This window comes from Mauremys mutica, chromosome 20 (genome assembly GCF_020497125.1).
Source record: "Mauremys mutica isolate MM-2020 ecotype Southern chromosome 20, ASM2049712v1, whole genome shotgun sequence".
NCBI classification, from domain to species: Eukaryota; Metazoa; Chordata; order Testudines; family Geoemydidae; genus Mauremys; species Mauremys mutica.
In genome coordinates, this window is record NC_059091.1 from 25,056,713 (window position 1) to 25,077,549 (window position 20,837).

Genomic DNA, 20,837 nt, shown 5'->3' on the forward strand with positions numbered 1-20,837 from the left:
GGTCCCTGGCTCCTGAGACACTTAGGTCCTTTTGGAAGTTTGACGCTCCCAGAGCTGGGCATGTGCCTCCCTTCGCCTGCTCGGAAAAGCCCAGCAGGAAAGTTCGGTGAAATGCAGAGTTAATCAAAAAGAGTGAAAGCAATTCACCCCCATCCGAACCCCCCAACAGAGTCCGGTAGTGTGTCTGACGCCCCCTTCGAACTGGTGAGAATGAGTGCGGGCTTGCGGGAGGGCGCTCTTAGTATTCTCAGCTGATCTCTTCTGCTGCTTGGGCCAAGGGCCGGATGCTGGAATCGGTGAGCAGATCGTGTGTGAGGAGTTCAGAGCCTTCCTGTAGCACAAAACCACTTCAGCTAGAACGGCGCATTTGTTTTGTGGGGCATCGGCAAGGAAACGTTTGCGTGTATTCGGGTCTCTCGAACAGCTGAGAGCACTGGGTATGCAGGTGGTGGAATAGCCTTGCTGGCTTTTTTGTCCTGTGCCTTCATTCCTTGTCTTGATGTGTTTTGTGCCCAGGTCTGAGATAAAAGAGGAAGCTACGCAGGTTAAAACCGCTCCGCCTGCTAAAGTAAGTGGTCTTTCCTGTTCTCGTCAGCACTTGGGCCCTGTCCGAGCACTGCTGACAGCTTTTAAACCACTCGCAGTGGCAGTGAGTCAAGAAAAAGTTCTCTCCTGTGCACGTGTCACTCACGCCTCCACGTGATCTTTAAATGCAGCATTTACAGCACAAACCAAACGTAACGAGGGCGTGTGAGCGTTGTGTCGCTGCAGTGAGTCCTTCCTCCTGCCATGCCTGTCCAGGTAAACACCTGGTCCTAGACAATGCGTGAGGGAGGCACTGGTGATTGTTTTCCTGCTCCAGATTCCTGGTAGATTCAGGACTGGCCCTCAGCGTGGGAACATGGAGTGATGCTTACGGAGGGCTGAGGCTGGTACATGGGGAAAGCGCCTGATGGCTCGTGTTGGTTCCCTTGCAGACCACGCCTCCCAAGTGTGTCGACTGCAGACAGTACCTGGACGATCCCGACCTCAAGTTCTTCCAGGGGGATCCCGACAATGCGGTAAGCGGCTCATTGCTGGGGTTTAGAAACGTGGCCATGCCGCTGGGAGTGAAGGTCCAACGTGCCCCTCTCTCTCTCAGCTGGAGGAGCCGGAGATGCTGACAGACGAGCGCTTGTCCATTTTCGATGCCAACGAAGATGGGTTTGAAAGTTACGAGGATTTGCCCCAGCACAAAGTGACCTCCTTCAGGTAAGGCTTCTTGCACTGGTGCACCAACAATAGTTTGGCAATGCTGCATTTGTAACCCCTGGGGCAAATCAGACTCCAGGGGGTCGCTTTCTTCTGCACAACATAGAGAGGCTTGGTTCTGCCCTGAGCACTATTCTAGGTGGTGAGGCTGCTTCCCAAGCACGTAGCCTGGAGCTTGGGTCACGGGCGTGCAATCCTTCCTGCCCTGGCCAAGGGAAGTGTGCATCTCCCCGTGTCCGACGCAGGCTGTGTAAATGCAGAGCTGTTTGCAGCGAGCCCTGGTGCTGGCTTAAGCTGAGTATTAAGTGTAACATCCTTGAGGTGCTGAACAACGTGCGATCGGGAAACGTCCTTTCTCCTCTCTCACACAGCGTCTACGACAAAAAGGGTCACTTGTGTCCGTTTGACACCGGGCTCATAGAGAGGAACATAGAACTGTACTTCAGTGGTGCTGTGAAACCAATATATGATGACAACCCTTGTCTAGATGGTAAGTGTCTTTTGGCGCAGAGCTGGGGGCAGACACCGGCCTGCCTGGTATCCTGGGACTCCCTCAGTTTGTGTCCTGAGGATCAGTCCAAAGGCCTGGGAAACCCAGTCTTTGTGCCGTCAGTGGAATCTTGGCAGTGCGAGGAACGACCTCTCCTCTCAGGTGACGTCGCTAGCACTAGGTTACTGCCGCGGAGTAAACTGTTCGGTAATTGTGCAGGAGCTCGGTTATGGTGGGGCTGTGGGCCACATGGCAGTGCTGATTCTGAACTGAAGCTCAACAGCCTGTTAATGGCAAGTGTTTTAAAAGCAGCTGTGCTCTGATCTGGGGCAGTAAATCAGCGCGCAGGCCTGGTTCTTTGGGGGTGTGCAGGGTGTGCAGTACGCTCCTGTCGTGAGCCGGTAGCGTTTCTCACCCGCTCTGATCTGGTGCCAAGGGCTGCACAGTGTGCGGCAACAGAGAATCTGAGCCCTGGGCAACAGAATCTGAACCCTTGCGGGGGTGTGTGTGGGTGTGTGTGTGAGTGAAACATCCTTGCTCTTCCTCGTTCAGGTGGTGTCCGAGCCAAGAAACTGGGTCCCATAAATGCTTGGTGGATCACTGGGTTTGACGGAGGAGAAAGAGCCTTGATCGGCTTCACTACGGGTAGGTCTGCAAACTGGGGCGTTTCAGGGGGCTTCTCCCTCGGGGGTCTGGCGGGATCCCTGTGTTCTGAGGGTTGAAGATTCGGGTACCCCTACGGCTACGAAGCAGCAAGCTGCTGGGGGTGGGGAGTGGGAGCCGAGGCACTCGATAACCGCCAGAGCGGGTTGCTGCAAATCGATTGCTGATGCTGGGGCGTCGCTCCTGTTACACAAAATGCTGATTTTTCTCTGGACTCGTCCGTACGCAGCTGTAACTCGGGGAGGGGTTCTTAAACTCCCGCCAAAGGGCATGTGCATGTGGGTGTTATTTTGGATGATACCAGTTAGGAACAGGGTGGTGCTAAACAGAGCTAAGCCACTCTTGAATTGAAGTGTGTGTAGACACTTGGGGCACTGACAGGACTCTGCTTCTGAGAGTCCTTTACACTTTTCCCGTCGCACGTTCCTTAGCTTATTTCGGCCTTTCGGCTGTTGGGTGACGTGTTCCCTAAAGCCCCTGCAGTCACCGTCTCTGGCGATCTCTCTCTGCTTCAGCCTTTGCGGATTACATTCTCATGGATCCCAGCGAGGAATATGCTCCCACCTTCGCCTTAATGCAGGAGAAGATCTACATGAGTAAAATCGTTGTGGAATTCCTCCAGAACAATCCCGATGTCAGCTACGAGGACTTGCTGAACAAGATCGAGGTGAGACATGGCGTGGCCGTCCTGACCCACAGGGTCTCCCCGTTGGGTTCCCAGCCCCCAGGGGCATTGCAGACAGGAGCCAAGGGGTCACGGCCATGCTGCTAAATGGCGCTTGGCGAGGTGAGCGAAGGATTCCAGGACATGTCCCGCTATGGGAACCGCTGGTCTAGCTGACTCTGAACTCTTGGGCCTTTGACACTGTACGAGGATGTGTCCGTCTGGTCCTCCCCATTGAATGGGGTGTGGGTGAGAGCGAGGAGATGGATTTTATTCTACTTGTGGTTTGTCTCAAGCCACATTGTAGGTTGTTCCTCTTTACTAACCCCTCTGGAGGGTTTAGCTCTGCCTCCGGTTCTTCCATACGGCGAGGGTGAATGTCACTCGTCCGCGGAGCTCCCCACAAGGCCGTGGCCACGCTGACGCCTGGTCTGAGGGCTGATGTGGCTGCAGTGTTGCTGCACGAGGGTGAATCTCAGCCTCGCTGAGGGAGTGAGAGGCCTCCCTTTTCAGTCGCTCTTAGTGAGTTTGGGGGGCCGCCCTGAGTGGCCTGCGCCCCTGCGTCGGAGAACCAGGGACCCCAAGACTCTGGCTGCCTGTGAAAAGGTTTGTGCCGTTGGGTATAGAGCTGCCGTGCTCTCGGGTGGTGTGAGGCGTGCTGTATGCGGGGATATCCCATGAGCCTCTGCTGTGTCTCTCCAGACAACAGTGCCTCCCGCTGGGCTGAACTTCAACCGCTTCACGGAGGACTCTCTGCTGCGGCATGCCCAGTTCGTGGTGGAGCAGGTGGAGAGCTACGACGAGGCCGGAGACAGCGACGAGCCGCCCGTCCTCATCACGCCGTGCATGAGAGACCTGATCAAACTGGCGGGCGTCACCCTGGGGAAGAGGTAGGCTGGTGGGAGCTGCCTCCGGCCCGTTCTGCAAACAGCTGTGCTCTGCTGGGGTTATACGGGCCCTGCGTCTCGGGCACGGGCCCTGCGTCTCGGGCCTTGCCTCTGCCCGCCGCTGTGCCACGTTGAATTCACGCCCTACCTTATTCCGGGGTAACTTCCCTGCCTCTAGACAGACCCTCAGGGATCTATATGCCAGTGTGGGGTGAATTGCCATAAGAGGCTCCTGAACTCGGCTTCCTAATCAGTCCAGTCGGGCGCAAAGAAAATCCCCTCCGCGTTGCTGTTTAGGGAGCCAGGGCGGTCTGGTGGTTAAAACACTGGGCCGGGATCCAGGAGACCTGGTGTCCATTCCCAGCCCGGCCGCAGGCTCCCCGTGGAACCTTGCGTGAGTCCCTGCATCTCTGGGCCTCGGTTCCCTGTGTGATCCTTCCTTCATCAGTCTGGATTGTGGGGACTCTCTCTTACGAGTGCATTTTCAGTGCCTGTTAAGGGGCTTTTCCTGCCAAGCCAGCAGCTAGACACGGTTTCTCACGAGATTCTGTAGTAGGGACTGTGCCAGCTTCCTGCGGCTGGCAGAGGCATGCGGGGCAGGGGGTGTGTGAGGAGAGCGGTCAGTGGCATTGCACGTAGCCGGAATTTTTCCGTCCCGGTCTCTGGTGGGAGAGGGTAATGCCGCCAGTGCAGGACCGTGCTGCAGCGGGCAGTGCCTGAGCTGCTCTCTGTTCCAGGCGAGCGGCGAGGAGACAGGCCATTCGGCATCCCACCAAGATAGACAAGGACAAAGGGCCCACCAAGGCCACCACCACCAAGCTGGTGTACCTCATCTTCGACACCTTCTTCTCGGAGCAGATCGAGAAGAACGAGCGAGAGGAAGACAAGGAGAACGCCATGAAGCGCCGGCGCTGCGGCGTGTGTGAGGTAACCCCCGGCTTGGGGGCTCTGGGGAGCGGCTTCCCGCTGCCCCTGGGGCTGTGTGGCTGGCTGGACGTGGTGCCCCAGAGGGGAAAGGCTCCGTGGGGCGACGTTCTCCTTTCTGGGGACCCTGCAGCCTGAAGAAGGGTGAGAACAGTGCGGGGAGAGGAAGGAGGCTGTGCTGTGTCAGGGCAGCTCTGCAATTTCGCTCTAGGCCTGGTTCTCCTGGAGGCCCCTTTGGCACCTCCAGAGCCAGCCAGGGCTGCTCTGCGGCGGGAGGGTGCTAAGGAGCAGCATGGGGGGGGCGCTCGCTCTTCTGGTCAGTGCGAGTCTGTCCGCAGGCTTTGCTCCTGCTGGCCGTGGTGGGGAGCAAGCCCGGACGGAGCCAAGCTCCTGCTTCCTCCTGCGAGCGCCACGTCCTCGGGGACGAGTTGCTCCTACGGCTCCTCCACCGTTCGCAGCCACTCAGCCGTCTCCTTCCCCCCCTTCCCGGCAGGTCTGTCAGCAGCCCGAGTGCGGAAAGTGCAAAGCCTGCCAGAACATGGTCAAGTTTGGCGGCAGTGGCCGCAGCAAGCAAGCCTGCCTGCAGAGGAGGTAAGTGAGCGCCCGGGAGCAGTGCAGAGCCCGGGGGGTGGATGCTGGGGGCTGAGCAGGGGGTTCCTCTACTCCTGGGGGCAGTGGACATTCCTGTACAGGGAGTCAGCAGTCTCCTGGCAGGACAGAGTGAAGAGCTGGTACTACCTGGGATTGGAATGATCAGAGGAGGGGCCCCTCTAGTCTGGTCTCTGTCTCCAGCAGGGCCAGCACTGGCCGTGTCAGCCGATAGCCGAGACCCACAGCAGCAGACAGAGATGGGATAACCTGCCCCTGGGGGAGATTCCCTCCTGACCCCCAGTCACCAGAGCTCAGCTCACACCCTGAAGCACAAGGGTTTATGGCCCTTCCAAAGTGCTCGGTAGCTTGAGAGCTTTCCCGGCGTAAGTCGGGATAGGCGTGTTGGCCACTCCACTGTGCTCTCGTTACGTTGAACCCGCTGCTGTCTGTCGACGGGGCGGAGGGACGTGCTGCCCACGCTAATCTCAGTGACACGTCCTTTCTGTACCAAGCCAGACCGGACCCAGGTAGTGACGTGATTATAAAACCTGAACAGAAGTGAGTGAAATTCCCTCCTCTTCCACTGCAGAGTGGGGCAGGGACGGGACCCTCTGCCCGTCTCCAAAGGGGCTGAGCACGGAGGACGCAGCAGAATGGCTTAGGCAGCAGCATGGCAGAGTTCGGGATGGGAATAATGGTCGGAGGCTCGGGGAGCGGGGGTGGAATCGGGGGCTGCGGCAGCGTCTCCCATGGGAGATGGTGGAAGCCCGGTGTTGGGATGGGCTGGATAAAGCACTCGGGAGCCTGTTGAAGGAGCCGACCTGCCCTGGAGGGTGGTGGGGACGGAGCACGTAGCCCCGTCAGTCACCGGATGCCCTGACTGTCGCTCCCACCCTAGGTGCCCCAATCTGGCCGTCAGAGAAGCAGATGAAGACGAGGAGGTGGACGATAACATCCCCGAAATGCCGTCACCCAAAAAAATGCTCCAGGGAAGGAAGAAGAAGCAGAATAAAAGCAGGATTTCCTGGGTGGGGGAACCAATCAAGGTAGGGCCGGAGGAGACGTCTCGCTGGCAAGGCGCGTTCCCGCCCGGGTAAACGGGCATCGATGTTGTGAGCGAATCTCCCCAGCGGGTGGACGCTACCTGCCAGCCCAGCTGGGGAGCTGCAGGGTTCTCGCTGCCGCCCCATTGCCGGGCCTTCAACGCAGCCCCCCTCGTGAACGGCCCCTGCTTTCCTTGGTGGGCGTGGATCTGCCGCGCTGGGTGCAGGTGCCACCCGCGTGCTGCGTAGGGAACGTGCAGCGAGATCCGCTGCGCGGGTCTGATGGCGTCTCTGTGACACGCGCGGGAGCGTTGGCGATGTACCTGGGGGAATTGGGGCTTTTCAGCCGCGCCTCCTCTGGCCACTTTAGCCTGTTTGTTTTGCCAGCAGGCTGCATGGGGAGCAGATTTGGGTGGGAGTTTGTGGGCCTGTCCGAGGTTAACCCTCAATCGGAACCTTCCCTCGTCTCTGCGGGGCTCGAGGCCTCGCTAGAACTGAGCGTCTCGCGGGAAGTGTCGAGCTCCTGTTGTCTGCAGGCTGGGGGGTGGCTTGCCTGACGGCTGGGCTGTAGCCGAGGAGTGGCTACAATGCAGGGGCCAGAACCCCTGTCTCTGGGAATAGACACGGGTCAGCGTTCACGGCTGCTCCAGCCCCACCAGTGAGGAGCTCTGCTGCGGTCACAGCGGGGACGCTCAGTGAGGCTGCTGAGAGCGGAAGGCTAATGAAAGCCCTCACCTCCCTCACACGGGCTGCCCTCGTGGCCAGCACGCCGGGGACTGAGCCAGGGACCCCATCGCTAAAAGCAGGAGCCGCTGCAGCTGGAGCCAGAGTGCAAAGGCTCCCTAGCCGGGGCGGTCAGCGCGTGGGCTCTGCGGAGGGGCACGGAGAGCTCCCCGTGGGTTCCAGGCGCTGTCTGGCAGGGCAGGGGAGCGTCTCTAGCACCGAGCCACGAGAGAGATGAGAAAACTCTGGGTAATGGGGTTTCTGCCGGTTCTAATAAGCACCCTTTGTCCGCAGCGCGATGGGAAGAAGGACTATTACCAGAAGGTTTGCATTGATTCCGAGACCCTGGAGGTGGGGGACTGCGTTTCCGTCAGCCCCGACGAGCCCTCCAAGCCTCTCTACCTAGCCAGGTTTGTGGCGATCTGGGGGCGAACGCGCATTTGTTTGCGTGCCAGAGGGGTTCTGGGCCCCATGGGGCCGGTGCAGGGATTACAGGCGTGTCCTGCAGTGATCACCCAGGGCCGTGTCCTGCAGAGATGTTGGGAGATCCCTGTCTGAGTGAGGCTGTCGCTCGGCTGTCACGGGTTTGTGCGATGGTGGGTCCTGGAGGCCCCAGCCTAGAACCTGCCTGTACGCACGGTAAGAGACCTGCCCCGAGGAGCTCGGTCTAAATACACATGACAGATGGGTGGGAGGGGAGACCCAGGCTCTGGGAAGGGAGGTGACTTGCCCACGGTCATCCAGCAGGGCAGTGGCAGAGTTGGGAGGAGAACCTGGGTCTCCGGAGTCCCAGTGCAGAGCTCTCCCCGGACCCTCTCTGCCTGGGGTCTCGTTCGCCCCGGCACCGCTCAGGGTGAAGCTTTGGTAGCCTGGCCAGCGATGAGGAAAGCATCTTTCCCTTGGCAGCCTCGGGGTGGTGGTAAAACACACGCCCTTCCCTTGCAGAGTCACTGCGCTGTGGGAAGACAGCAGCGGGCAAATGTTCCATGCCCACTGGTTCTGCCAGGGCATCGACACTGTCCTGGGAAAGACCTCGGACTCGTTGGAGCTCTTCCTGGTGGACGAGTGCGAAGACATGCAGCTGTCCTACATCCACGGCAAAGTGAACGTCGTCTACAAGGCTCCCTCGGAGAACTGGGCCTTGGAGGTGGGTGGCTGCCGTCGTCTTGGCAGGCCTCCGGTGGGAAAGCGAGCCCAGCGGGAGAGCGCTGCGTGGTTCGGGACCCAGCCTCGTCTGCTTATCCTGGGACATCAGCAAGTGGCAAATGCTTGAAGGGCACAGCTGGTCATTGAGCTAGTGGAGGCTTGGCGGAAACGGCCGTCCGACGAAATGCTTAGCGGCCCCAGACGAGGTCGGGGCCCCGTTGCACGAGGGGCGGTATGCACAGCTAGTGAGAGGTGGTCCCTCTTCTGAGGAGCTTGCAGTGTGAACAGATGGAGGGTGGGAGGGGAGACGGAGGCACAGAGAGAGGCAGCGCCTTGCCGACTGTCACGCAGCAGGTCAGTGGCAGAGCTGGGAATAGAACCCAGGCGTCCTGGCGCCTCTCGTTCTCGGAATGATACACAGGCTCCGTTTGTGTAACTTCCTTGAGAGAAGTTTGCGAGGGGAACAGAGGTTCCCCCCTTCCCCCATGTGTGATGCTCTTTTGATAAGTATCCTGGGTACGTAACAACCGTCTGTCCGGCGGCGGGACCCGGCCGGCCGCTCGCCCCCTGGCTGCGGGACCCCTACGATTTGTCTTTCTCCACAGGGGGGGCTGGACATGGAGATAAAGATGGTGGAAGACGACGGCAGAACCTATTTCTACCAAATGTGGTATGATCAAGAGTACGCCAGGTTCGAGTCTCCTCCGAAGCTCCAGCCCTCGGAAGACAACAAGTACAAGTGAGTGCACGAGGCTGCCTGGCTGGCGGGAGCAAACGGCTCCATCGTCTCGCCGAAGATGGCTTTAGACTCAACTCGCCTGAGCTCTGGTTTATTTGTACTCGGGTTATTGGCCAGCTCAAGGCAGGCAGAGCCTGCGCAGGGAGAGGAGCTTCAAACCAATCAGGCTGGTTCTCGTTTTCTCAGCTCAGCCGTCTGGGGCACTGTGCTAACAGTAACCTGGGGCTTGCTGGAGGGTATTGTCGGCTCATACACACCGAACGATGACTTTATCTAGTAGCATTTTCAGCTTCTGTCCTGTATCAGAGGGGAGCCGTGTTAGTCTGGATCTGTAAAAGCAGCAAAGAGTCCTGTGGCACCTTCTAGACTAACAGACGTATTGGAGCACGAGCCTTCAGGGGTGAATCCCCACATGCCATGCATCCGACGAGGTGGGGATTCACCCCCGAAAGCTCACGCTCCAATACGTCTGTTAGTCTATAAGGTGCCACAGGACTCTTTGCAACTTCTATCCTGGCTCAAATAGGAGTGTTGATTAAATCCCCCCCAGGGTCCCCCGACACCCCCCCCCCAGCAGTTTAAGCCAGTGTGGGGTACGTGTGAAAAGCAGCAGGTGTGATGTTTGTCGTGCAGGGATCAGGCCCCCATTGTGTTAGGTGCTGTGCGTACAAGAGGCGCAGTCCCTGCCCCCAGGAGCGCAGGTTGCAGCACCCATAAATATCTCGGCCGCCGTTTGCATCCAGCTCCGAGCCCTCTGCTTCCCCCACAGGTTCTGTATGAGCTGCGCTCGCTTGGACGAGGTGAGGCAGAAGGAAATACTCAGAGTCATGGAGCCCCAAGAGGAGGTGGACGGGAAGATGTTTTACGGACTGGCGACCAAAAACGGGGTGCAGTACAGGATAGGGGATGGCGTCTTCCTGCTGCCGGAGGCTTTCTCCTTCAGGTTGGTTCTTGCCAGGCGGGCGGGGGAGGTCTCTTCTCGGCAGGGTTTATTCACAGCCCCCGTGGCGGAGTCGTCTTCAGTACCTCCCAGAACGGAGAACCCAGCAGTTGTAAATGGATTCCTAGGTTTTTAAGTCTAGGAGATCCCTGTGTGACCTCCCGCAGAGCTCCTCCCCCCAGTTGGGCTGCAGCAGGCTCTACAGAAAGACCCACGGTCTTGAGTTAAAGAGCGTATGTGATGGAGTATCTGCCCTCTCCTTAGGCAAGTTGTTCCCCTGGTTAATGGCCCTCCCTGGTTTAAAAAAAATAAATAAATCTGCACCTTATTTCTAGTGTGACTTCTGTATGGATTCAACTGCTGGCTGCAGGGCTTCGTTCTGCTTTTTCCTACTTGGCTAAGGAGCCCTCGGCTGCCTTAATCTCTTCCCATGTAGCCAGGGAGCAGGTCAGCGCTTAATCTTTTCTTGGGTAAACTCCGTAGATTGAGCTTCCTTGGCTGGTTTTTGGACATGTAAGCCCCCTACAGCTGCTGGGTGAGTTGGAATAAAGTTTCTCGGGGGGGGCGGGGGAAACGTAGCAGGACACGAAGCTGGTCTGGCTGAAACTCGGGTAACCTGGTTCTATAAAGTGGCTGGTGCGCAGCTCGTCAGTAGCAGAGGAGAAGATTCTCACGGGTGTGTAGCAGCCTCCCTCTGGGAGTGGCGGCACCGAATCGCTAGGCCACGACCCAAACGTCACACAGCTGCCTACAGGAGGGTGTTGTCTTTGGGTCGTGCCTAGGAGCCCAGCATGGAGCAGGACCCACTGCGCGAAGTCCTGCACAAACACCCAACAGTTCCTGCCCCGAAGAGCTTCCTGCCCAAGTGACTCTGTCTTGCACCCTCCTCTGAAGCAGCTGGTCAGAGCCGGGACAGGGGGCTAGAGAGCTCGCTGTGTCCGAGCCGTTGTGGCGGCTCAGGAGACGCGTATCCCGGCAGCATCGGGGCTCTGAAAACGCCTGGGCTGCACACGCGGGAGAGGGGACCCCACAAGATCTCGTACCTCCTGCTGCGGGCAGGCTTTCTGCTTCATCAGAGGGGCTCCTTCCTCGGGGCAGGGCCCTGGTTCCGAAAGCAGAGTCGCTGCCAGGCCGGGGCGCTTCGGGGGGCTGCGCTGGATTGTCCCCTGAAGGGTGGGTCAGTGGGCAGCCTCTTACCCCCTGCTCCGCTCTCCCCAACCCCAGCATGAAGCTGGCCAGCCCAGCCAAGCGCCCCAAGAAGGAGGCCGTGGATGAGGAGCTGTACCCAGAGCACTACCGCAAGTCCTCCGAGTACATCAAGGGCAGCAACCAGGACGCCCCGGAGCCGTACCGCGTGGGCCGCATCAAGGAGATCTTCTGCAGCATCCGCAGCAACGGCAAGCCCAACGAAGCCGACATCAAGCTGCGGCTCTACAAGCTGTACAGGTGAGCGGGGCCGGGCTCGGGCGGGGCCTCCGGAAGGTCCGTTTGGGGAGGAGCCGCACGAGCAGGGGCCTTCTCCCCAAAGCAGAGCCAGCGTGCTGCGTAGACAGACCAGAACTCTCCCTGGGGCCACACAGGGCCCGTCTACGCTCAGCCAGGAGGGTGCTTCCCAGCCCGGCCAGACAGACGCGCTAGCTGGGCGGGCGGCTGCCTGAGTCCGAACCTCCCCAGGGCACGTATTCCAGTGGCCAGCCCGAGCCGCTGCCTGTGCTGCACCCGGCTACGCTGCTGTTTTTAGGGTGCTAGTTTGAGCAAAGCTAGTGCGTGTCTCTGTCTGAGGTGGCAGCACACTCCCAGCTGCGGCGCAGACGTTCCCTGGCCCAGTGCTCCATTCAGCCCTAGCCAGGTTCTGCACTGTTCCTAGGTTTCCTCGCAGCCCTGCTCAGCCCACACTCTAGGGCATCCTTCAGGAGCCACTCCCACCTCCTTGTGTGTCCCGCCGGGATAACAAACCAGCTGCTTTGTTGATCAGGACGAATCTAACGTTCTCCAGCAGGATGAGCACCAGCTAACGGGGGAGGAGAGATTTGGGTGAACGTTCCTGTCTGTCTTCTCCAAGGGGACGGACTTAACGCGGTGGATGTTGGAACTCAGGCAGTGTGCGGGGTGGAAGCGCGGTCCCTTTCCCAGCCCCGCCCAAAGCACACTCCCTAGTGAAAGTGACCTGTCTGCTGCAGGCCTGAGAACACCCACAAGTCCATGAAAGCAAGTTACCACTCGGACATCAACCTGCTATACTGGAGCGATGAGGAGGTGACGCTGGACTTCAAGGCGGTGCAGGGCCGCTGTAGGGTGGAGTACGGAGAGGACCTGACGGAATGTATTCAGGACTATTCTGCCAGCGGGTCCGACCGTTTCTACTTCCTAGAGGTAACCTCTGCTTGGAGATGCACCGGGGGGCGGGAGCGAACGGAGCGGGTGACGTGACACGTGAGGGGTTGCTAGAACTGACTTGCACGTCGTAAACGTCAGTAGCCGAGTTCTGGGGCACGTCACAAGTCTCAGGGACTCTGTACCCGCTAGGGGAGCGTAGCGCTGCTTGACTCTGCCAAGCGTCGTTGAAAGGGACGCGGCCCCGTCTGTCCTGAACCGGCCACCAAGGGCGTGAGCGATTCTCAGGGGAGTCCAGGGAGAAGCCCCCTCTCCGAGAGCCACGAGGAGCATGTCGCAGTGCCTCGCTGTGGAGCTGAGGGCCCGGTCTGCGTACGGGGCAGGTTGCAGGATCACACGGGGGCTTAGACGAAGGGGTGGGTGGATTCTGATGCTCCCCTACGTTAACTGAAGCAGCGTCGTGCTCACGAAGACAGCGTCCCCCAAACACCAGCTGGACTGGTGGCATGAAGGGCACACGTGAGCCTTACGTCTGTTCTCTTTGCAGGCTTACAATGCAAAAACCAAGAGCTTTGAAGACCCCCCGAACCATGCCCGCCGAGCTGGCAGTAAAGGCAAGGGCAAAGGCAAAGGCAAAGGTAAGTCTAAATCCTGGTGCTTTGCTTCTGCTCCATGTTACTGCCCAGCGTGCCCAGAACCGTGCAGGGAAAACAGGGAAAGCTGCATTGTGCATTAGCCAGACACGGAAATGCTGGTTTGAACTAACGTTCATGCAGGATACAGGGGTGTCTCCTGCTGCGTTGTACAGGGACAGCAATGTGAAACCTTAACCCACTCCCAAAAGCTTAGTTTCCTGTATCAGAGTCGTGGCCCAGGCCGCCGTCGTGCTGGGAGCTGTACGTTGTTTGTTAGGCGTATGGCCCAGACCCCCCAGGAGCTCAGCCTGGCATCTGCCCAGCTGTTGTGCTGGTTTCGTGTTTCTTCTCTCCCCGTTGCTGCGTGAAAGAGCCACACGAAGGGGGGGGGAAGGGCCAACGTACCTTCCTGGCTGGGGGCGGGGACGGAAGGCGGCGGGGTGGTGGGAAGGGGGAGACGTTCTGTTGCAGTGGACTTAGGGGGAGGCTCTAGTGCGAGTGGGTTAAACCCGTCCAGCCGGCGGGGGCTTCGTGTTGGGTTAAGCGATGCAGAGATGGGGGAAGGATCTGCCTTCCAAACGCTAGCAAGGTGGGGGGGTAATGGTGCTCGGGGGCCAGCCTGCCCTTTGGACAGCAGCCCCGTAACCCACCCGGAGTTCTCGCCTGCTCCTGGCCGCGGCACAAACGGTCTCTCCTTTCCCCGCCCAGGCAAAGGCAAGTCGGCGTCTGCCTCGGAGCAAAGCAGGCAGGAGGCTGCCGAGGTGAAGCTGCCCAAACTGCGCACCCTGGACGTGTTCTCGGGCTGCGGGGGCCTGTCTGAGGGATTCCACCAAGCAGGCAAGGAGGGGGGTGCAGAGCCAGGCCCTGGGGGAGGGGAGGCCTGGGGGTCCCGGCACGAGCGAGTCCCAGAGGGGCCCCCGGTCCTTGGCTTTCGCAGGTTGGCAGCCCCTTATTTGAAAGCCAAATGTGTGTCACCCCCTTAGGTTTACCATAGCAGCAGCAATGAACCGCTGGCATGTACCTGCGTTGCCAGAGGCTGGCGGAGAATATTGGAGCTTGAACCGGGGCGGGTGGAGGGGGAACAAGAGTCGCTTTGCTATAGTAGATCGCAGCATCCCCCCACTCGCCGGTCGCAAGCCACCGGTCTCGGCTGCCCGCCTGCGAGCAGGCCCTGGAGCTCCACGGCTGATTTCCTGCCTCCGGACAGAACCGCCGCGCGCTCTGCTGGGCCCTGCACAGATGCTCGTCTGAATCAGTCCCTGGCCAAAGAGCTCGCGGCCTAGCTAGACCCAGGGGCTGGAGGGGAAACTGAGGCACAAGGGATGGAAAGGGACTTGCCCAAGGTCAGTGGCAGAGGTGGGAATAGAATTCAGGTGTCCAATGCTCCGCTCACTAGACCGCACCACCTCTCGCAGCTGCCACCCCCCTGCTCCCCCCCCACGTGCTCCCTGAAAATGGCAGAGCCGAGTTAGGTGGAACCGGTGCGAGGTGCCTGCTGTGAGCTTCTGCTGCTGGGTCTAACATCCTCGGCTCCTGCTCCGTCCCCAGGGATCTCGGAGACGCTGTGGGCCATCGAGATGTGGGAGCCGGCTGCCCAGGCCTTCCGCCTCAATAACCCCGGCACCACGGTGTTCACCGAGGACTGCAACGTGCTGCTGAAGCTGGTCATGTCTGGCGAGAAGACCAACTCGCTGGGCCAGAAGCTCCCGCAGAAGGGGGACGTGGAGATGCTGTGCGGCGGCCCGCCCTGCCAGGGCTTCAGCGGCATGAACCGCTTCAACTCCCGCACCTACTCCAAGTTCAAGAACTCCCTGGTGGTCTCCTTTCTCAGGTGAGGGGCCAGGCCTTGCCGCCGGCTGCCCGTCCCGACTGGTGTCTGGCTGCCGCTGGCGTACCTGAGAAGCCCCCTGCGTCCATGTATCGGAGCAGGTGGGCTCTGCCCGGGCATGCCCTGCTAGGGAAATGCAAACTGGGTCTGCAGGTGCTGCTGGGGCCCTGGGCCCCTCTCCTCCTGTGGAGGCTTCTCGGGGTCTCGTGTGAGCTGTGCTTGGCGAGCTCTGACCGTAGGGTAATGGCCAGACATACATGGGAAACTGAGGCACAACAGAGCGGGGGATGTGTCTTGCCCCAGGGTCAGAGCCCAGGCACCCGAGCCCTCTGCTCTAACGACTGAGCTGTCCCCCAGGATGCGGTGAGGGTGGAAGGGGCTGCTGAGGACTCTCCATGGGTGGGGTAGGAAGGGAGGGGCACCGGACTGGGATTCGGCAGACCCAGGCAGGTCGCTCCGTCTCCCCTGGGACTCGACTCCCCTCCACCCCAAACCGCAGGAGACTTGCGCTGCCTCCCAGAGCTTCCAAGCCCCTCTCGGCGTTCTGGGGAGAGAGTCACCAGAATTGTGCAGAACCTCCGGTGCGGAGGGTTAGTCTGTGGCACTGGCTCCAGGGTCTGTCTGCTGGCCCAGCAGGAGCCTGTCTCTAATCTCGCTTGTCCCGTGTCCGCCCCCCGTGCAGCTACTGTGACTACTACAGACCCAGGTTCTTCCTGCTGGAGAACGTGAGGAACTTTGTGTCCTTCAAGCGCTCCATGGTGCTGAAGCTCACCCTGCGGTGCCTCGTGCGAATGGGCTACCAGTGCACCTTCGGGGTGCTGCAGGTAGGGATCTGGGGGCCCCGCTCCGACGGGGGCTCGGCTGGGCTAAACCCGCCCCTGCCAAACTCATTCCCCTCTGGCCAGAATTGCAGCAGGGACGCCGCCCCGCTGAGCCCTCTGGCCCTGCTCCCCTGCCGCCATTCCCGTTCTGCTGCCGTTCCCATTCTGCCGCCGTTCCCGTTCTGCCGCCGTTCCCGTTCTGCTGCCGTTCCCATTCTGCCACCGTTCCCGTTCTGCCACTCTGGCTCAGGACGCCACGGCAGGAACGCCGCCCCGCTGAGCCCTTTGGCCCTGCCGCCGTTCCCGTTCTGCCGCCGTTCCCGTTCTGCCGCTCTGCGGCTCAGGACGCCACGGTCCTGTGCTGGGGGGACGAGCCCACGTTCGCGTTTGCTCAGGACACTCTCCCTCGGTCCAGGCGGGTCAGTACGGCGTGGCCCAGACACGCCGAAGGGCCATCGTCCTCGCTGCGGCCCCTGGAGAGGAGCTGCCCATGTTCCCTGAGCCCCTGCACGTGTTCGCGCCCCGGGCCTGCCAGCTGAGCGTCGTGGTGGACGACAAGAAGTTTGTCAGCAATATCACCAGGTGAGCGCGTCCTCGGCAGGGCTGTGCCCAGGCCTGGGGTGTGGACGGGGTCCCTGGAGCGACGGCTCTGGACGCCTGGGAGAGGAACAAGCTGCTCTGAGCCGTGCCGGCTCGTCCCGTCTGAAGTGGGCCGGTCAGTGACGGGCGGGGGCGAGCTGTGACCAGCTGGGTGACCACTTCCTTTATTCCTCCTAGAACGTACTCGGGGCCCTTCCGAACCATCACGGTCCGGGACACCATGTCCGACCTGCCGGAGATCAGGAACGGCGCCTCGGCACTCGAGATCTCTTACAACGGGGAGCCGCAGTCGTGGTTCCAGCGGCAGATCAGGGGCTCGCAGTATCAGCCCATCCTCAGGGATCACATCTGCAAGGTGAGGGCGTTCGCTGCGGAAAGCAGCACCTGAGCCTGGGGAGGCCGCTGCTGCAGGGGCACCCGGACGCCCCGACTGGGATCAGCCCCTGTTGGGCCTGGCCCTGCCCCATAGCCAAGGGTGGGATTATTTCCCCTTCTTACAGCTGGGGGCCCTGAGCCCAGAGAGATGCAGTGACAGAGGCGAGCGTGGAACCCAGGCCAGCCTGCCTCCCCCTGCCCCTGAGTCCCCGGCAGCGCCCTGCGTGCTGAGACCCGGCTGGGGGCCGCAAGGGGCGGGCTGCGGCGGAAGGGTAATGCTGGATCCCGGGCTTGGCCTTGCAGGACATGAGCGCGCTGGTAGCTGCTCGGATGAGGCACGTTCCCCTGGCCCCGGGCTCAGACTGGCGCGACCTGCCCAACATCGAGGTGCGGCTGTCGGACGGCACCACCACCCGGAAGCTGCGCTACACTCACCACGAGAAGAAGAATGGACGCAGCAGCACCGGAGCGTTGCGGGGGGTGTGCTCCTGCGCGGAAGGTACAGGGCGGGTGCCCGCACGGAGCTGGGGGGCAGGGAGCGGCTGCAGGGTCCCACCTGTGGGTGGTGCTGAGGGGAGGCAGGAGAGGGGGACTGCTAATGAGTTCCTCCCTTGACATCTGAGAGCCCTTCTCATTCTAATGAGCACAGACTGCACCCGCTCGTCTCTGACCCGTGGCTTGTCCTTGTTCTCAGTGGCCATCTTGTGGCAATGAGTTCCACAGGTTAAACACTGGGGTAGAAAACGTGTCAATTCCGTGGTGCTTAATTCCTAGGGCCCATTGTGCTGGGTCCTGGGATGGGACGTACGGGAACCAGGCTGTCCGCCCAGCTTCCTTGCCACCCTCCCCTGTAGTCCGCTCCTTGGCCTGTGGCTCAGAGGAAATGCCTGTGCTCTGTTCCCTCCCGCAGGTAAACCGTGCGACCCAGCAGACCGACAGTTCAACACCCTCATCCCCTGGTGCCTGCCCCACACCGGCAATCGGCACAACCACTGGGCCGGCCTGTATGGCAGGCTAGAGTGGGACGGCTTCTTCAGCACCACCGTCACCAACCCGGAGCCCATGGGCAAACAGGTGCGGGGGTGGGCTGGGGCTCAGCCGGGGCTGCCGCTGCGTTTTGGGAGGGGGCGTGAATGTGGGGGTTGCGTTGTTGGGGTGCAGAGGGGGGCAGGGAGATGTCTGCACAGCCAGTCGCTGTGGGTTAAATCCTGGGGGGGGGTGGGGAGATCCACTCTTGTGCTGGGGCTAACCTCAGCGGCTGTTTCTCGGGGGCGTGTGCGGCAGGGTCTGGCACAGCACCTACCCCAGCACCCCGTCTCGCTGCCGTCCGACCGCCTGGGAATTCACAGCTGCCTCCGTGTCCCGGTTCCCTTTCCCAGGGCCGAGTGCTTCATCCGGAGCAGCACCGGGTGGTGAGCGTGCGGGAGTGTGCGCGATCCCAGGGCTTCCCGGACACCTACAGGCTCTTCGGCAACGTCCTGGACAAACACAGACAGGTGGGTGGCTGCTCCCTGGGGAGCGGGGCGAGGTGCTGGGCGGGCCGGTTCCCCTGCACCTGGTGGGGGTGGTGCAGCAGGGCCAGTCCTCCATCCCCGCTCCTCCGTTCACATCGGCGTGGGGCCAGTGCGAATGACTGCGCACGGTGCAGTGCGGTGGAGGGTCGGAGCCCCGGCCTTTAACGCAACGGAGGCTACTCTGGGTTCCTGTCTGGAAGGAGAGGGGCTGGCTCAGAATGGGGTCGTTGGGCAGGTGATTGCAGCGGAGGCCGTGAAAGCTCTGCTGCCCTTACCCGACGTAACGTGGCCTGGATCTGCACAGAGCTCACGGCTCCCCCGCCTCTCGTCACAGGTCGGCAACGCAGTGCCTCCGCCTCTGGCGAAATCCATCGGGCTGGAGATCAAGTCGTGTGTGTTGGCGAAAATGAAAGAGGAGGCCACAGGTATCTCGGGGCACATGGACTCCTAGCTGGTCTGTGCTCGCGCTGAGGGAAGCGGGAAATGGCTCCTGTTCGCTCCCCTCCTGTAGGCCCAAAGCAGCCAGCGCACGAGCCGCTCTGCCGGGCGCATCTCGGTTACGGGTGGCAGCATCAGCTCGGTAACGTGCAGCTACTGATCTCAGCAGGGCACTTGGGAACTCCTGCCCCCTTTCGGGGCAGTGCACGCTGGGCTTTGACACCGTCCCAAGCTGGAATTGCGCTTGAATAATCTGCCCTCCCGGGGACCATTTCAGTCCCGGGATCAAGTCTTGCTCTCCAGCTGGTGCTGGCGTGTTCCCCCCTCGCGTCCGTCAGAGCAGCTCTAGGTGGGGAGGGTCAGGGGACGAGCAACTGGCTGCATGTAACGAGGAGGGGCTGCTAGTCAGCCAGGGTTCGCCTGCCTTGCCGTGCTGCTAAACCCCGTAGAACGAACCGTGTTCTCCAAACTCAGGTGATTTTGGGCTGTTTGCGTTAAAACGCCTTCTTTCCAGGGGGCAGGCCCTTCTTGCTGCTCCGACCCCTTTCAGAGGTCCCAGGTGTGGTCCCCAGAATCGCTAGTCGCTCTTGAAAATCTCAGCCTTGCTTCACACGTGGAGCTGAGCTGGGGGAGGGGGGGCCAGACTCTGCTGTCGTGCAGTGCCAGCGAGCAGCCTACCTCTTGTTCCTTCACAGATAACAGCAAACCAGAAAAGATGGACACTCTGGACTAGCGTGTAAATCTCCCACCTCCTCGTTCTGGCCCCTGGACTCCCAAACATGCACTGATTTTTGTTTGTTTTGTTCGATGACATGATGAGGTCTGTCTCCGTTCAGCTGTTCTCATGACCAGTGTTCGTCTCCTTGGCTGACCTTGGAAGCTGTATGTGATGGTCAAATTATCAGCTACTAATCATTTTAGTGCTCGGCTGTGCAGTGCCCCCACCGTGCATTCTGGATTTTAAGGAGGATGTTTTTATTATGCATTGTATTGAAAATAATCAACCACTTGTATAAAGTGGAAATTAATACTTTATGTAGTTTTTATATGTTGTAATATTTCTTCAAATAAATCTCTCCTATAAATTATACCCTGGGCGTCTCCCCCGCTTCCCCTTCTGGCACTGGAGGCTGTGCAGAGAGAGGCGACCTTGGCTCTGTGCGTGTTGAGGCACAGAAGAGCCTAGGGGGTGACTGGAAGCTGCTGCTTGGCTGGAGTGTGCGTGGCCGAGGAGCCTGCATGCGACCCTGCCTCTGCCCCAGGCAGCGCTGAGGTTCCCGATGGGCGGGCGGCGTTCCTGGGGATGAGGTCACCGCTGCACCTGAGCTGCTCCTGGGAGAAGGGGACTGACGATGTAGGATGCCCCGTAGAGTGCTAGGGAGGGAAGCCTCTCAGCAGCGAGATGTCTCTGTAGGGAGACCAGGCGCTGTAGGTGTCTAAGGCCCCACTGGACTCCAGCGGGACCGGTTGCTCGTGTGGCTGTCTACGCGGGCGACAGTCAGCCCTTAGCTGCGCGCTCGCTAGACCTCCCACGCGGACAGAGAAGGGCCCCGGGGTCAAGGGGATATGTGGTTTAACAGGTGCAACGTCCAGCACTGTTTGTGATGGGTCTGGCGGATTCTCAGGATTGATGTCTGACTAGCTGCTCTTGGGGGTCGGTCCCATGCGCTCGTAGCATTCACCTGGCATTTGCTGCCCGGAGGCTCTGCCGTGTCCGCCAAGGGAGGAACGAAAACCTGACGGGTTTGGCTAACTGAAGCCGGCTGCTGCAGTGGCGTTGTGCATCCTTAAACCACGTCTCACATGCACGATGCGCTGAGACACCGGGGAGCGTGTGCAGCACGACCCCCTCATGCTGGCCTGAGTCTGTTCCGGCCGGACTCTTGCGCGGTGCCTGCTGTTTGCTCGAGCACTCCTGCAGTGTTGGCCATGAAGGCAGTTGTCAGAGCGGCACAGTCTGAAAAGCTTCCCTTTACACCCAATCCACTTTACACCTGCTGAGAATCTGGCCCCGACCCCACCGTGTCCTGGGATGATTGAATCCTTGTATCCTAGCTACATCCCACGATCCGTAGGGTTGTGTTGCATTTCTTAATAGCTGCCGGAAGGAAACAGGACACTAAACTGCTTCAGAACGGGAGCTGGGCTCCCTGGATCGTCCTCATTTAGAAACATCCCTCGAGCGTTCAAACAAGACTCTTGTCTGTCTCAGTCTCTTCAGTAAACCTGCC

General features: G+C 60.2%; 1 protein-coding gene across 2 annotated transcripts in view; it reads left to right on the forward strand.

The window, feature by feature from the left end:
- DNMT1 (DNA methyltransferase 1) overlaps positions 1-19,696 on the forward strand; it is a 32,196-nt gene extending 12,500 nt beyond the window's left edge. For both annotated transcript variants that reach the window (XM_044995322.1, XM_044995321.1), the window contains exons 8-34: positions 517-568; positions 978-1,061; positions 1,142-1,251; positions 1,623-1,741; positions 2,294-2,386; positions 2,920-3,071; positions 3,771-3,958; positions 4,693-4,882; positions 5,373-5,470; positions 6,369-6,516; positions 7,531-7,646; positions 8,182-8,383; positions 8,988-9,121; positions 9,891-10,064; positions 11,286-11,507; positions 12,242-12,434; positions 12,943-13,033; positions 13,739-13,867; positions 14,579-14,861; positions 15,541-15,682; positions 16,095-16,261; positions 16,457-16,634; positions 16,958-17,153; positions 17,565-17,728; positions 18,034-18,150; positions 18,503-18,593; positions 19,302-19,696. In XM_044995322.1, coding sequence (XP_044851257.1) covers positions 517-568; positions 978-1,061; positions 1,142-1,251; positions 1,623-1,741; positions 2,294-2,386; positions 2,920-3,071; positions 3,771-3,958; positions 4,693-4,882; positions 5,373-5,470; positions 6,369-6,516; positions 7,531-7,646; positions 8,182-8,383; positions 8,988-9,121; positions 9,891-10,064; positions 11,286-11,507; positions 12,242-12,434; positions 12,943-13,033; positions 13,739-13,867; positions 14,579-14,861; positions 15,541-15,682; positions 16,095-16,261; positions 16,457-16,634; positions 16,958-17,153; positions 17,565-17,728; positions 18,034-18,150; positions 18,503-18,593; positions 19,302-19,339 — 3,871 coding nt within the window. In that variant the 3' untranslated portion in view covers positions 19,340-19,696. The remainder of the gene's footprint in view (positions 1-516; positions 569-977; positions 1,062-1,141; positions 1,252-1,622; positions 1,742-2,293; positions 2,387-2,919; positions 3,072-3,770; positions 3,959-4,692; positions 4,883-5,372; positions 5,471-6,368; positions 6,517-7,530; positions 7,647-8,181; positions 8,384-8,987; positions 9,122-9,890; positions 10,065-11,285; positions 11,508-12,241; positions 12,435-12,942; positions 13,034-13,738; positions 13,868-14,578; positions 14,862-15,540; positions 15,683-16,094; positions 16,262-16,456; positions 16,635-16,957; positions 17,154-17,564; positions 17,729-18,033; positions 18,151-18,502; positions 18,594-19,301) is intronic.
- Positions 19,697-20,837: the final 1,141 nt, after the last annotated feature.